This window comes from Podospora pseudopauciseta, chromosome 6 (genome assembly GCF_035222475.1).
Source record: "Podospora pseudopauciseta strain CBS 411.78 chromosome 6, whole genome shotgun sequence".
NCBI classification, from domain to species: domain Eukaryota; kingdom Fungi; phylum Ascomycota; class Sordariomycetes; order Sordariales; family Podosporaceae; genus Podospora; species Podospora pseudopauciseta.
The window spans coordinates 3,400,098-3,413,560 of record NC_085895.1 but is presented as its reverse complement, the minus strand read 5'-3'; the positions used below and the strand labels follow the sequence as shown (position 1 = coordinate 3,413,560).

General features: G+C 52.0%; 5 protein-coding genes across 5 annotated transcripts; 2 read left to right on the top strand and 3 right to left on the bottom strand.

Annotated features, from left to right (window-relative positions):
• Positions 1–13: 13 nt before the first annotated feature.
• On the bottom strand, positions 14–1,309 carry AYR1 (NADPH-dependent 1-acyl dihydroxyacetone phosphate reductase). The gene is made up of 3 exons (XM_062906367.1): positions 1,034–1,309; positions 893–945; positions 14–838 (listed from the first exon to the last, which is right to left on the bottom strand). Exons 1-3 carry the CDS (start codon positions 1,072–1,074, stop codon positions 27–29), a joined length of 906 nt encoding a protein of 301 aa, XP_062763382.1. The 5' UTR covers positions 1,075–1,309; the 3' UTR covers positions 14–26.
• QC763_608140 (uncharacterized protein) lies at positions 1,117–4,758 on the top strand. The gene is made up of 4 exons (XM_062914645.1): positions 1,117–2,346; positions 2,414–2,573; positions 2,651–4,292; positions 4,346–4,758. Exons 1-4 carry the CDS (start codon positions 2,238–2,240, stop codon positions 4,571–4,573), a joined length of 2,139 nt encoding a protein of 712 aa, XP_062763381.1. The 5' UTR covers positions 1,117–2,237; the 3' UTR covers positions 4,574–4,758.
• A 2,871-nt stretch (positions 4,759–7,629) lies between these two features.
• On the bottom strand, positions 7,630–8,548 carry QC763_0098300 (uncharacterized protein; the record flags this gene model as incomplete). The annotated part of the gene is made up of 2 exons (XM_062906366.1): positions 7,820–8,548; positions 7,630–7,763 (listed from the first exon to the last, which is right to left on the bottom strand). Exons 1-2 carry the CDS (start codon positions 8,076–8,078, stop codon positions 7,630–7,632), a joined length of 393 nt encoding a protein of 130 aa, XP_062763380.1. The 5' UTR covers positions 8,079–8,548.
• A 650-nt stretch (positions 8,549–9,198) lies between these two features.
• Positions 9,199–10,663, bottom strand: QC763_0098290 (uncharacterized protein). Its single transcript, XM_062906365.1, has 2 exons — positions 10,345–10,663; positions 9,199–10,277 (listed from the first exon to the last, which is right to left on the bottom strand). The coding sequence occupies exons 1-2, from the start codon at positions 10,524–10,526 to the stop codon at positions 9,518–9,520; spliced, it is 942 nt and encodes a 313-aa protein (XP_062763379.1). The 5' UTR covers positions 10,527–10,663; the 3' UTR covers positions 9,199–9,517.
• A 1,090-nt stretch (positions 10,664–11,753) lies between these two features.
• Positions 11,754–13,229, top strand: QC763_0098280 (uncharacterized protein; the record flags this gene model as incomplete). Its single annotated transcript, XM_062906364.1, has 1 exon — positions 11,754–13,229. One exon carries the CDS (start codon positions 11,754–11,756, stop codon positions 13,227–13,229), a length of 1,476 nt encoding a protein of 491 aa, XP_062763378.1.
• Between the last annotated feature and the right edge of the window lie 234 nt (positions 13,230–13,463).

The following is a 13,463-nucleotide window of genomic DNA, read 5'->3' as shown; positions in this document are numbered from 1 at the left end:
CGAGTGCCTATGCAACTGACGGCTTTTCAAGCCAGCTTCTTCTTCCTCTCCTCCTCCCTCAACACCTGTTCCATCTTCTTCAAGCCAATCAACCGATATAGCACAAAGTCCAAGATCCACTCCCCAAAGAATGTACTGGCCCAAACACCCTTGCTCCAGCCACCAGCCCAAAACCAATCCGCTCTGCCAAACCAAGACCGCAAGATAAGCGGCCACTCAGGCTTGAGCGCATTAGCCACCAGCTTCTTCGCATAATCCTCCGTCTTGACAGTTGCATTGTTCTGGCTGAACGTCAACCTCTTCTCAAAGATCTCCTTGACACGCTGATAAATACTTCCCTCAGGCAGCGTCCGGTGGGTCTTGCTCGCGATCTGGCTCCTCACAGTACCAGTCATGGCAACCATGACCCTCACACCAAAAGGCTTGAGCTCCAACCGCAGGGTCCTTGAGTACGACACAACGGCACCCTTGGAGGCGCAGTAGACGGAGCCAAAGACGTAGGGGGTGATGGCGGCGAGGGAGGCGATATTGATGATTAAACCCTTGGAGTTGATGAGCAGATCGGAAAAGGCGGCGCACATGGCCATGACGCCAAAGACGTTTGTCTCAAAGGTCTCGCGGACGTCGTCGATGTCGATGTCGGTGGCGGGGTGGGTGTGGGTGCGGCCGGCGTTGTTGACGAGGATGTCGAGCTTGTTGTTGGTGAGGGCGGAGACTTGGTCGTGGCAGGTCTTGATGCTGGAGGGGCTTGTGACGTCGAGGGGGAGGGTGGTCATGCCCAGGGCGCCGAGGTCAGCGAGGACGGATGGGTTGCGGGCTGTGGCTATGACGTGCAGGCCTGGGGGGAGGGTTAGCAATGGTTGAGAGAGGTCATGATGTTGGAGTGACTAACCCTTGGAGTGGAATTCTAGGCATAGCGCATGGCCGATACCTCCCGGGGTGCATCTTTTGGAAGGGATTGGATGTCAGCAATGAGCTTTTATGAGCTTTCCACTGGGGTTGGGTTGTGTTGTGATGCGGTAGGAACACGTACCCGGTGATGAGCACCGTCTTTTGTCCAGGTTGAGGTCCCATTTTCGCTTGCTTATGATGGGTGTCGATGGCAATTGGAGGATAAACCAGACGTCATTCACAATCTTCACGAACCCCGCCATCGACCGGAATTGGGTTTGACGCGGTCAGCCCAGGTGAGAGCGACCCACTTTAACATGCCGAGGTGTGCTAAACACAGGGTTAGGGCTTGGGCAAAAAACATGGCAAGAACAGACAGGTCAATATTTGGCGGAAACGAAATAGTTTTGCAGGTTGTGAAAAGGGAAAGAACACTCGGTCCGTCCTAAGGTGGAAAGTGCATGTCCTCAGCCCAAGCGTCTGCCTCCAATCCGGTTTGCCTCTTCTCTTGTCCCCGGCATCAGTGTCCCACCAACGCTCTTATCTTCGCTGCCACTTCACTACCCATCATTGCTGTCCTCTGGATTATAAACAGAAGCAAAATAATTCGCTGTCGTCGTTTTATCATGAGACTCAACCGTGTCGATAAACCACTCAGCCGGGCACGCCGGGATAATATGTCGGAGAGGTCACAGGTGGTTCTGTTACAGGGTCTTATCGACAAGCTAATGGCGTGGCGGAATCTAGAACTCGGTGCGGGTCGATAGAAAAAAGCTTAACGTATGCAAGATCGGTTCTAGCTCGACACAACCCCACAATCTACTCACACCCGATTCGCCTATATCAACGCATGTCTCCTCCAAGAGGAAAAGTCAACGCTTCAAACTGCGAGCTGAGCGGTGGGGCTGTCTCAATATCGCATAGCCGCGACCCCAATGGCAAGCTGAGAAGCCGCGTCGGGACTCCTCCGCAGCTATCAGATGCAGAGTCCCGTTTCTGTTCTTAGTTCATAGGACTAGAATTCTCGTCGAGCAGGAATCCAGGATACTCACAGTGTTGTCAACAAAGCCAAGTGCACGCCACGGAGCAAATACACAGCTGAACGGATGGTCTGGACTCTCCCTTTCAGCATTGGGGGCGTTTCTGAGGCCCAGACCGCGGAAGATGCAGTCGTGAGCGTCTGGGGCCGGCTCGTCGTGGTGCGAGTAAAGTCCAGCGAGATGGATAAGACGACAGGAAAAAGTGTATAAGATGACGGTCTCGCTCTTCTGGAAACACTCGCAACACAACAACTTGACCTCTTCAAATCCTCACATTTGCCCTACCAACAATCTGCAACCGTCATCATGAGCACCATTATTGACGCCCCCCTTCCCATTCCCCCTCCAAGCGTGGTGGAGGCTGTTGCGAAGCCCGAAGACATTCTTGCGCAGCCTGATATTGATGAGAAGAATGGTATGTTCTCTCTATTTCAAGGCCTATCGACTGTTTGTGAAGCCATGTTCTGACGGAGACTTGACAGAGAAACGGAATCTCAGTATCGGCGAAGAGAAATTTCTGGATATTGACCCAGGTGTCTTCGACAATGAGATGGTCAAGCTCGCAGACGGCGATGTCACAAAGGGCACCTACACGGGAACCCAGGCGGCGCTGACCCACGCGTACGCCCGTATCGAACGAAGGTTAGAGTTCTTGGTTTCACACTTTTTTCTTAAACTTGCGTTTCCGAACGCGACTGAGGCGTACTGACAAATTGTAGTTACGAGACATACTTTGATGCTCTGCAGATTGAGCCAACCCTCCCTCGTTACGTTGAGAAGGACTTGAAGAAGGAGTTATACCAGTGGTCCGACTACCCAACCAACAGGGATGGCACGCCAGCCCAGTATCCTCCTCATCTCCAGACCATCCCGCGCGAGGACCAAGTTTCACAGACCGATCTTTTCAACAGGCTCGGCCTGGCAAACACTTTGCTCATGATTGCCAAGCTCGTGCCTGATACTTGGTACGGCAAGACGGCCGACTGGGGAATCGGCATTCTTCAGCGCGCCTTCAACGGCAGCCCCATGGACGGCACTATCAAGCAGATCGAGGAGTACAACAGATCGCACCGCAAGTCTCCTACAGACATCGAGGATGGGAAGAATATTGGCTTGTTGCCTGACTGGTTCACCGATCGCCGCTTCGCCGACCAGTCCTTCACCGGCACCAACCCAACCAGTATTACCGTCGTGCCAGAGGCCCTCCTCAACGAGTTCATAGCCGCTGCAAAGCAAGGTGGCTACGACAAATGGGCCACCATCCTGCCAACCATTGATCCCGCGACATTGTATGTCCAGGATGCGCGTAACATCCGCCGTAGTTTGGGAGTCGACGAGAATGAGACCCTGTTCAACAAGGAGCCCAAGTCGGATGACAGCTGGGGTTGCGCCGCCGTCACTCTCTTCCAACTGCACCCCACTGGCGAGCTGCACCCCATCGCCATCTGCACCGACTACAAGGGTGACAGTCTGGCGACATCTGTTACCATCTTCAACAAGCGTATGCTGCCAACGGACTCATCGGAGGGTGAGGAGCATGACTGGCCATGGCGCTATGCGAAGACGTGCGCGCAGGTCACCGACTTTCTCCGGCACGAGGTGAGCGTCCATCTCACGCAGGCACATCTCGTCGAGGAAGCCCTGATTGTGGCCACCCACCGCACTGTGCCCATGGAGCATATCATTTACCGCTTGCTCTCGCCCCACTGGTTCAAGACACTGTCGCTCAACGCGGCCGCGCGCGCCACACTGGTTCCTCAGATCATCAAAGACATCGTCGGAGTCAAGCCCGACAACCTTTACCAGTATGTCCGGTCCGAGTTTGAGAGCTTTGACTACGTTGGGCGTTACATTCCCAACGACCTCGCGAGCCGTGGCTTTCCCAACACCGCCGAGGGTCTGGCGGCGCCACAATACCGCAACTACGCCTATGCCAAGAATATGCTGTCCATGTGGTACTGCATCCGCCGGTATGTGAAGAGCATGCTCCTCACGTACTACACTGAAGCCACGGCCGACGCCGTTATTAGCAAGTGCGAGATCATCAAGGCGTGGTACACCGAGGTGCAGACAGCAGCCCACATCAAGACTTTCCCTACCATCACCACACTTGACCAGCTGATCGATGCTGTGACGATGAGCATTCATATCGCTGCGCCTTTCCACTCGGCTGTCAACTACCTCCAGAACTTTTACCAGGTGTTTGTCATTGCCAAGCCGCCCTGTCTTTGCTCCCCGCCACCAACTACCCTCGACCAGTTGAAGGGGTACAAGGAGGCCGATCTTGTCAAGGCGCTGCCTATTGGCCGTCAGAGGCAGTGGTTGTTGGCTGCGCAGATTCCTTGGTTGTTGTCTTATAAGGTATGTACTTTTCTTTGTCTCTTCAAAAACGTGACACTAACCCATCGCGACAGGTTTCCACGGAGCGCAGTCTCATCTCCTTTGCGCAGTCGCAGTGGTGGTCACGCAAGTACGCCCAGACCGCTAAGGAGAAGGCGGTGCGTGACATCAGTGAGAGGTTCCACGACGACCTCCGCGCGCTGGATGTCGAGTTTACTCAGACGAGCAATAACATGAGCGAGGGGAGCATCCCTTATATGGTCATGGATCCGGATAACACGGCGGTTTCCATTTTGATCTAGCCATCTTCTTTTCCTCCAGATCGGTAGAAAGGGAGAGGGGAATGCAAAGAAATGTAACAGGAAGGGCTCAGCATTGGGGCTGGTCTCATGGGATTATCGAGTTGTACTTGTCATCTTGAAGAGGAACTACAAGTTATAAGAGAACAAAACAGAATAGAATTTTTCAACTTCCAAGTCAGTACCTCATGTAAAGATGTTGAACGATATGGTAATGAGACTTAATTGACTGTCTACACATACAATGAAGAGGTTGATGGTTGAATATATACACGGAGAGATGCCCCTGAATACCCCTGATACATAGTCTCACCTGCCAGCAAAAATAATCCTTACAAGAATGGTTAATGGCTGAAAAAATGGACGATATCCTCCGTACCTACCTATATGAATACATCCACGCGAAACTAGGTATGTTAGGTACTTCTTCTGGGTTGCAAGGTACCTGATGTGAAAGGTAGAAGTGGTGTTTACGGTCGTGGTATTCCTCACATGGATTTCTCTGCGTGAAACTGGTCGGAATTTAGTGTTTTGACGCCATATCCATGTCCAAAGAATCAATCTCAGAAGGGCAGGTGGACAGATACAGCAATGAACTGGTGAGACAGCTTGGCTAGAGGCGGCGACGATCACTATAGTGCATTTCATCTAGCTTTGAAACGAGGAATAGTATTTGTCAATCTAAATAAGAAACAAAAGCAACAAGGGAAAAGATAAAGAGATCCCCCCACTACAGAAAACCCAGACAGCCCTTCAATCCACAGCCCAGCGTTATCGAGAAATGAGTAGCAACCAACCACAACCTCAATTTCCCCATGTAGAGCCTAGAGCCTGCTTCGTACGTTGGCGTTGGTTTTGTATGCAGCCCCAAGCTCAGACTGGGAGAACAAAAACAGGGCCACTACATCCCTCAACTCCTTGTCTGCGTCGGCTAGCTTTGCATCGAATACTTCATCAACGTCTACCTCAAACAGCATGGGGTGACTCTGGGAGAAGAGATCAAAAGTCTTGACCCTACTGATCTGCCCATGCGTTGGGTTTTCGAGGACTGCGGAGCCGCAGATCTCGTTGAGATGGAAAGTCCATTGGTAGAACAGTTGCGGAGTGAGCCATGGTAGACTCTTACCGTTACCGACCTTGCTGTCATGCGTGTTCACTTCTGTTGTCAGCGTCACCTCGGTCTCAGTCTTGAACGTCCCATTGGCGATTCGCTTCAGATAAGACTCGAACCTACGGAAACTGTCAGCCCATCCAAGTCACACAGAAACCGCAAGGAATCTCCACTGGCTACCTTATCATCTCGGTGTTGGCTTCGAAAGTCCCAAAGACAAGGTTTTCCGGCTCTTGTGCAGAGTCTGGCTTCCCATTCCCTCCAAAGGAGTAAGCGGAGCGATGAAGCCACTGGGTCACGCGGAGTTAGTTTTCGTTGTGCGACAACAATGTCCTCTCTGTTTCCCCATCATGCTGTACCTACCTCAGCTGGGCGTGGAGTCAGTGTATCATTATCCCATATCTGGAAGGCGATCTGTCTTGGGTTAGCCGTCCGTGGGAGATGTTGAGAGTACGGATATGACTTGCCTCGTTTGCGCTGATGTTGTCCATAACAGCATTCTGGGTTCGTATCCGGGGCCAGTTGCCTGCAATCTTGATATTTGTCTTGGAAATGGTCGTTGGCTTGGTGGCATAGACACTGGGTTTGATCAGTCTTGTGCCTCTGGGAAAAGGGACAATGGCATCAGGCTGTATGTTGGTGGGAAACGGATGGCTGCTGCCCCACGTATAGCCCTTCGAAATCAACTATTCCAGGTCGTTTTTCCCAATGTACGTGTTGTAGTAACCCTGAGGATGAGAGCCGAGCAAGACCATGTTCTGCAGGTTGTCCGTGGGAAGTGCGAGTCGGGCTTTTATGCCCGGCACAGTGGCTGCATCAAAGACCACGGCCATGAACTTCCCCCACTTTTCATTGATTTTCTTCCGGTGGCCCTGATTAGCGAAAAGTTTTAGGGAGTTGATCAGATCCTTGGATATGCTCTTGTCTCCCAGAATTTCGGGTTTGACGGTCCATGTCAACAGATCTGGCACCATCTGGTAGACCAGCTCCAAATTGCGGTTGAGGATAGCTTCTTTGGGAATCTTCCAGAATCGCGCCTTGACGGAAAATGGCTCCTTTGCGACAGAGGCGGCAATATGAGCAACAACTGCAACTGGGTAAGCGCTGGAAAAGGGGGCTAGAGATTTCCAATGTGGACTTACGGCACCACCTGATGAAAATATGCCTTGCCACTTTCGACGCCGACATCGACTTCATGTCATCGCGATGTAGAAGATGATAAAGAAACTTGGCGCCGGCCATGGCCGGGACGCTCCCAGCACTGTCTCGGGCTACCAAGTGGGATCCATCCCACTGAGAAAGCTTTCTTTTCAGTTCTTGGGCGTCCTGATACTTTGGCACAAGTTCATTCGGTAGCAAGTCATGAATATTGCGTTGGTCCTGATCGGGCTTTTCCAGTTCGAGAGCGACAGTATAAGCGCAAAATGTCAGCCAGTCTCGCGTATAGGCCTGTTGGCGCCCTGGCCAGTCACCGCAGAGCCGGGTGTCCAAGATCTTGAGCGGGATGAAGGTGTTAGACATGACGTGGCCACCTGGTATGACAGATTGGTTGCTTCCGGAAAACACATATTTGTGGCTAGACTGTTGAGAGGCATCCGCATATGTGAACAAATTGAACGAGTAATTCTGGTATACAAGTCAGCACCAGAATCCAAGAGAAGAGACGTATGATGGTGATGTGTTTACCTCGTCGACGGGCTCATCATCGTTAGGCCCCTTGTCTTTCACGATGGCAATCTTATTCTTGAGCGGTGCGTCCGCATCAGTGGGGTCTGACAGCAAGGAAAATACCAGGGGCCAGGAAACTGTTTTCGATCTTGTTCTTCCGGAACTTTGTGCAGTAGCCCCCCATGTGAATGGAGAAAGAGGAGTTTGGTCTCCCTCTACCATGAATCCTTCTATTTACTGTTGTAAGTGATGCGAACATTGTTACCGGCCGGATAGGTTGTTACTGGGACAAACCTTGAAATTCGAATGTCTGCTCCCCTCCTCCGAGTTCGTCAGTGTCTGGGGGGCTTGTCGCAAGCTCCAAGTACGTTTTGCCATCAGGCAATTCCAACTCTTCGACAAGGTAGTTAAATTCTAGGAAATTCAAGGAGTCAGTTCCAGGCCACTGCTACTGTTAGTGGCTTGCTTACTCTTTGTGCCATTTTTCTTCGCATTACCTCTCGCTGATCCAGCAGGTGGTCTGTTTCGTCTGGTGGGCTGACTGTGGTTCTGATTGATGGTCTGGTTGTTGTTACGCTTGTTGGTCTGCTTGGTGTTCTTCTTGGTATTCCGCTTGTCGGGTTGTAGAGAAACCAGCTTGATAGTGTTCTTGGTGATCGGCTTGGTCGTCTTTTTCGGGCCATCATCCTTTGGCGGATTAGTTGACGGCTTCTTGTCTCTCTTCGTCATGATGATGAAGCAAGGCCAACTCCTGGCAGAAGCAAAGGGAAAGACTCAGAGGGCCATCAAATAACTGCAAGCATGAAAACTCTGAATGCCTCCTTGAGCTGACGAGATGATGAACATTCTCTCGGCCACATTGATGTTCAGCGAGATGGTATTTGTGCCGTCTAAAAATCCTGGAGACATGGCAGGATATACGTACCTAGGTATTCACCCGATAGGGTGGGTACATATGTACCTAGGTACGTGTATTCATCCAACACAACCATACACACCCATTCTGTCCAAGGCACGGATGTCGGCAAGTCAGCTCGGCCTGAAAGAAAGCCAACCCAGGTACCAATCGGGATGCACTAGTACCAAAGTGCCAGCGTGCCTTGTAGACTTCACATGTGAACGTAACCTGCCTAATCGGCAGGAATCGTTGAAGAACGGAAATATCTGCTCAGCTCGTTCAATAGTGCCACCCAGCGCCACACGACTTCACTTCTCTTTCCGGTGCGGGCGTAAAGGAATCACACAACCTTGACTATTGACCAATAGCGCAGCGAGAGTATGCCAAGAAGCCGATCATGCTCGAAGTGGTGAGCCCGGAGTTCGATAACGTCGGGTCTAGGCAAGAGGAGCCTCTGATACCGAGGGTAGCGAGGTCACATCACATCTAATGACCACGGGGATACACCTGCATAAGCGCTTCTGCGGCTCAGCTGACGGCGACGACGCACCGCTCCAGCAGCGGCAACTCTCCGGATGTAGCCAAAGTTCTAGCCTCTCTGGATTGATTATTGATATCTCAGGTCTCGCCGTCGGCGCTTCAAGTCGGTTTGAGGTGTTGGAATCTCGGCTCCAACTGCTCTTCCGTAACTCACAGAAGCCTCAATAAACCATTTTGGAGATTGGCAACGAGATGACCCAAACAAATCTCTTCTGGATCATGCAAATGTTGGGGAATTGCATTTCACTGTATCATGCTAAGATGCCTTCATAACTTCATGTTGAGCATGGAACTCCCCACTTGCCGATGACATTGCTAAATGTTGTGTGGGCCGGCCCACCTGGTTGGCCTGTGCTTTTCCAAGCTCACCTTCTTCTTCTCCGGTTGTTGGCTCGGCTTCACCTATCACCAATTCAACCACTTTTGCCTCACTTCCACACTAAATCACATGTGCATGAGGGACAAAAGCAATTTGATTGATACAACTAGTTGTAATGATGAACATCTGAGTGGGTGACAGGAGAAGAGGAAATGAAGACTAAGACTAAACTACGTGTGGACGAGCTATATGGAAAAAGACAGACAAGAGAAGTAAAACCAAGATGGCGAAGAAATCAAGGGGACTTAGACAAGGCAAGTCGTCTCCAGAGCCTCGCAACTTGAACTGGCATAGCGCCATCCCCGAGGGATGTTTCTGGTGTGTATGCCCAAACCACCCATGTAACTTGACTCAGGCATCCTTGGTGGCATCCCAAAGCGTAGCCGTCCTCTTCAAATCAGCCAAGACACCAGCAACGCCCCGAAGTCCCAAATTGTTGAACTTGCCCGACATGCCGTCCTCCGTCCACGCCGAGAGCTGCCAACCGATCGGCAGCCAGGCCAGCGGGCGAATCCAGTCGTAGTACCACTGGGATGCCCTCTCGGCCTCCTCCTCAGTGATATCCTCCTTGTCGATGTGCTTCCTGCGGAAGAAAATTTGCGCCTCGCGCATTAAACGGGCAAAGTCGCACACATGGCCCAGGAACCAGGCACGATGTGCTATTTTGTACATGGCTGCCACGCGTCCGCCCAACTGACCAGCCCTGGCACGGGACGTCAGGACACCGTTTTCGGTGAGGAATGCCACGTTTTCGAGGAACTGGAAAATGGCAAACAGGGAGCATTGGACTGCGGAAACGGCCCAAAGCACCTTGTCCATGTCCTTCGAGTCAGTCATCAGCTTTCGCGCCCTCACGTAGAGGGGGAGAAGGCCGAAGAGGCGCAGGGTCGTGCGTGCGTTGTAGACCACTGCCCCCAGTTTGGCAAAGGGCGAACCCTCGGGGTGAGCGGTGGCACCGGAAAGGGCGCCATCAACAGAGGCATGTTTTGTGACGAGGGACAAGGCTTGGGACTTGAAGTTATGGGCTTTGGCGTCAAAGTAGGCCAAGAGATAGAGGAAGTAGTTGAAGGTGGTGAGGACAGAGCCCAGGTCCTTGGTTGGTCTGAACAATCTGGAGGTACCACTGGTGTGAGCAAAAAAGCACCGTCTGGGCCCGTCTTTGTTTGGCAAGAACTCACTTCTCCAACCTGAAAAGCAAACGGTCTGGTTTGCTCACCGGCACTGCGGCCTTGGGACCCAACGCCATTGTGGACTTGTTTCGCTGTACGGCGACAGGGTAGATGATCTCAGACGTGGTGGATGTCTCAAGACTGGTTGCGTTGATCTCTTCGTACATGGTATGTGAGTTCAAGCTCGACATGATGACTGCTCAATATGCGATGAAGATGGTAATGTTAATTGTCCTGTGAACATATTGATATGCTCGTGCTTCTCATATACATTAGCTGTGGGTTAGCTTGGATGTGACAATCAAACGGAAAGAAGCGTAGCAGGGCGGCTGAAAGACGTTGGGCTGACTGAGACCTGCTCCATGTCGGCAGAGCATGACGTGCAGGATCAGCTCAAACGCGAACGGGGGTCTAGACCCCAATATGGCCGTCCAATATTGAGGATCCAATGAAACCCTCCAACAGCCCACTCGGGAAGGCTTGCATCCCCCAAAGTGCCTACCCGTGACCTCTGCATGTCACCGAACTAGTACCTGCGTCGGTGACCATGCGGGTTAACCGCCCGTAAAATATAGGGACTGATCTCACTAGCGTCGAGTCCAGACGACATCTCTTGGATTCAGACAAACCTCTCACTCCCACCAAGGTCGTATCAGACTACGAGCAATTGCAAATAGTTCCGAGATCAGCTCAGAAAATTACACTCACCAGCGGACTTGTCCTCCTAAAACAGACATGATGGTTTCACCGGGTCCAATTCGGTACACACCTTTCGGATTCAATGAAACCTCCTCCTCGTCGGTCGTGCGGAGACCGAAAGAGATGAAGATACCTTTAACCATCAGCTCTGGAAGAGCACACGACATCTTCCTCAAACTGATCAAGTCGACTTCGCTAGTGTCGAGTCCAGAATCCAATAGGCCTGTTGTAGGGGCAAAAGAGCCTCTGTCGCTTCCGCAGATCACAAAGGCACGACCAGAGGAGCAGTCCTCCGTCTCATATCACCACCGACATCACGCCCTAGTAGCTGTAGGTGGCACTCGATATGGATAGGTATGTGCTGCACGAAGTTCCGTCCTGCCGATCGATTGTTGGTCTTTTTCAGCTCCCATATGGACGCCCGGACTATGGCCCGAACGGCGCTTCCGTGGCTGCCTGAAGCACAGAGGCACCTGCAACTATTTTCGCTCCGAGAGATGGGCAATCAAATGATCAAGAGACAGCTATTCCGAAAATGTGCTTTACCAAGTTGGCTTGCTTCAATGTGATTATGAATCATAAGATTCCTACTTCCCAACCCTCACCTGCTCTAGTCTCACATCCCACAAACCCTTGACGCCGTTGAACTTGATTTTCGAGATCAACAGGACACCTTTCTCTACTTCTCTTCTACATTTCGGCCCACCAAACTCAACACCATGCCTAGCTCCATACCCTACGACCCGAGTCTGGTGTTGATGAGCGTGGTGAGCGAGGAGGCACTGGCGAATGTGGAAGCCATCTCAAAGTTGCAAGCCCCTGTCGATGCCGCTCACGATGCTCTCAACTCTCTCATCTCGTCCAAGAGAGGTCTGACGATGACCAAGACCGAACTCAGAAACCTTGGCATCAAGACTGATGCTCTGGACGAGGAGCTGAAGAAGCTGAACGATGCTGTGGAGAAGGCCGCGGTTACGTATGCAGCTGCCAGAATGGCGGCCGAGCCTCAGATCCAGCAACTGCGTCAGAAGATACACTCGGTTCACAAGCAGATCGAAAGCCCTGTCGACTACCTACGCAGCGAGATCAAGACAATGCCACTTGCCGCCGACACCATGAACATGGACGTTCAATATTTCTCCTTCGATTCAAACTCGCAGAACTCGTCTGCCTACAGCGCCCAGATCGCCTCGTACGTGTCGGGCGCCGTCAGCGGCGTCTTTGGCACCGACCAGTCCATGAAGATCGGCACCGCAGCTTCGAGTCAGGTCAGCCGGCAAGTGAAATCGCACAGCATCGAGGGTACCCTCGTGCTGTCTGTGAGCTGCACGCACAAGAACGCATCGATCGTGGCCCCTTTCGTGATGCACGTCGACAAGGCCATCAAGGTGTGGAACCATCTCTACCCCGGCAAGAAGCTGGATCCGACGAGCGGCAGCAGCATGATGAAGTGTGCCATGAACGAGAGCCAAGAAGACAAGGAAAAATTCTCCATCATCTCCGGCACCACCTTTGGATCGAGCTTCATCGGCATGGTCCACATTCTCAACTCCACGCAGACCTCTGCCTCTGAGACCATGGAGGCCGCAGCCATGTCCATGCAGCGCACCATGGATACGGGTGCCTGGTTCGCCAGAGCTGAGGGTAAAGTAGGCGTCAACGCCAAGTTTGCCAGCGACGTCAAGAACCTCCTCAGTCAGCAGAACGTCCAGTCTCACGTAACAGTCCTGACGATGGGCGTGATTCCCTCGATGGTTGCCAACTTGGTCTCAAAGACGGCCGAGAAGTTTGCCGATTTTGACCCAAGCGCCAACATGGCAGCCGTCGCCGCCATCCAGAACGCCACCTCATCAGAGCAGTCCACGGTGCAATCCATGGCCGAGGCTTCGCGAACGAGTGGACAGGCCTCCGAGATGCAAGGCAAGGCTATTGAGTCCTCGCTGAGCGCGTTGGCGGTCATCGATGGGGAGAAGAACAAAGTCCTGGACGTCAACTCGATGATGACAGCACTGGAGGACTATCTGAAGAAAGCCTCCGAGGGAGACTCCGGCGTTCCCATCAACTACTACCTGAAGGATATTGATCAGAAGATGCTGGCGCAGATGTGGGCTGCCAAGTACTACCCTGGGAAGTTCATGTCTATCAAGTACGACGACACCGAAGCTGAAGGTGGTCAGGAAAAAGCGAAGCTGTGAGCTTTAGGCAACAACTGTTTTCTTTTTTTATGCTTGTATTCATTTTTCAGGTGTTTCCGATTATGTTCTGTAGTAATTCATTATCTAGTTGACAATTGTCAATACGGATTCAGAATGGCCTCGTTGTTCTATGTGATCTATGGGCCTGGAGGGAGCCTGAAGTCCCCTTCCGTTTGGATTTCTCTGCATGTCACATTGATCGGCTTTACCGCTCTACCCGCATGCCACGATCTC

Bases quoted from the DNA above. Each gene is read 5' to 3' on its own strand.
- AYR1 (XM_062906367.1), bottom strand. From the start codon at position 1,074: ATGGGACCTCAACCTGGACAAAAGACGGTGCTCATCACCGG. The intron at 946-1,033 runs GTACGTGTTCCT...CCCTTCCAAAAG, and splicing joins AAGACGGTGCTCATCACCGG to ATGCACCCCGGGAGGTATCG. The intron at 839-892 runs GTTAGTCACTCC...CCCTCCCCCCAG, and splicing joins CCTAGAATTCCACTCCAAGG to GCCTGCACGTCATAGCCACA.
- QC763_608140 (XM_062914645.1), top strand. From the start codon at position 2,238: ATGAGCACCATTATTGACGCCCCCCTTCCCATTCCCCCTCCAAGCGTG. The intron at 2,574-2,650 runs GTTAGAGTTCTT...GACAAATTGTAG, and splicing joins TACGCCCGTATCGAACGAAG to TTACGAGACATACTTTGATG. The intron at 4,293-4,345 runs GTATGTACTTTT...CCATCGCGACAG, and splicing joins CTTGGTTGTTGTCTTATAAG to GTTTCCACGGAGCGCAGTCT.
- QC763_0098290 (XM_062906365.1), bottom strand. From the start codon at position 10,526: ATGTCGAGCTTGAACTCACATACCATGTACGAAGAGATCAACGCAACC. The intron at 10,278-10,344 runs GTGAGTTCTTGC...TGGTACCTCCAG, and splicing joins TTGCTTTTCAGGTTGGAGAA to ATTGTTCAGACCAACCAAGG.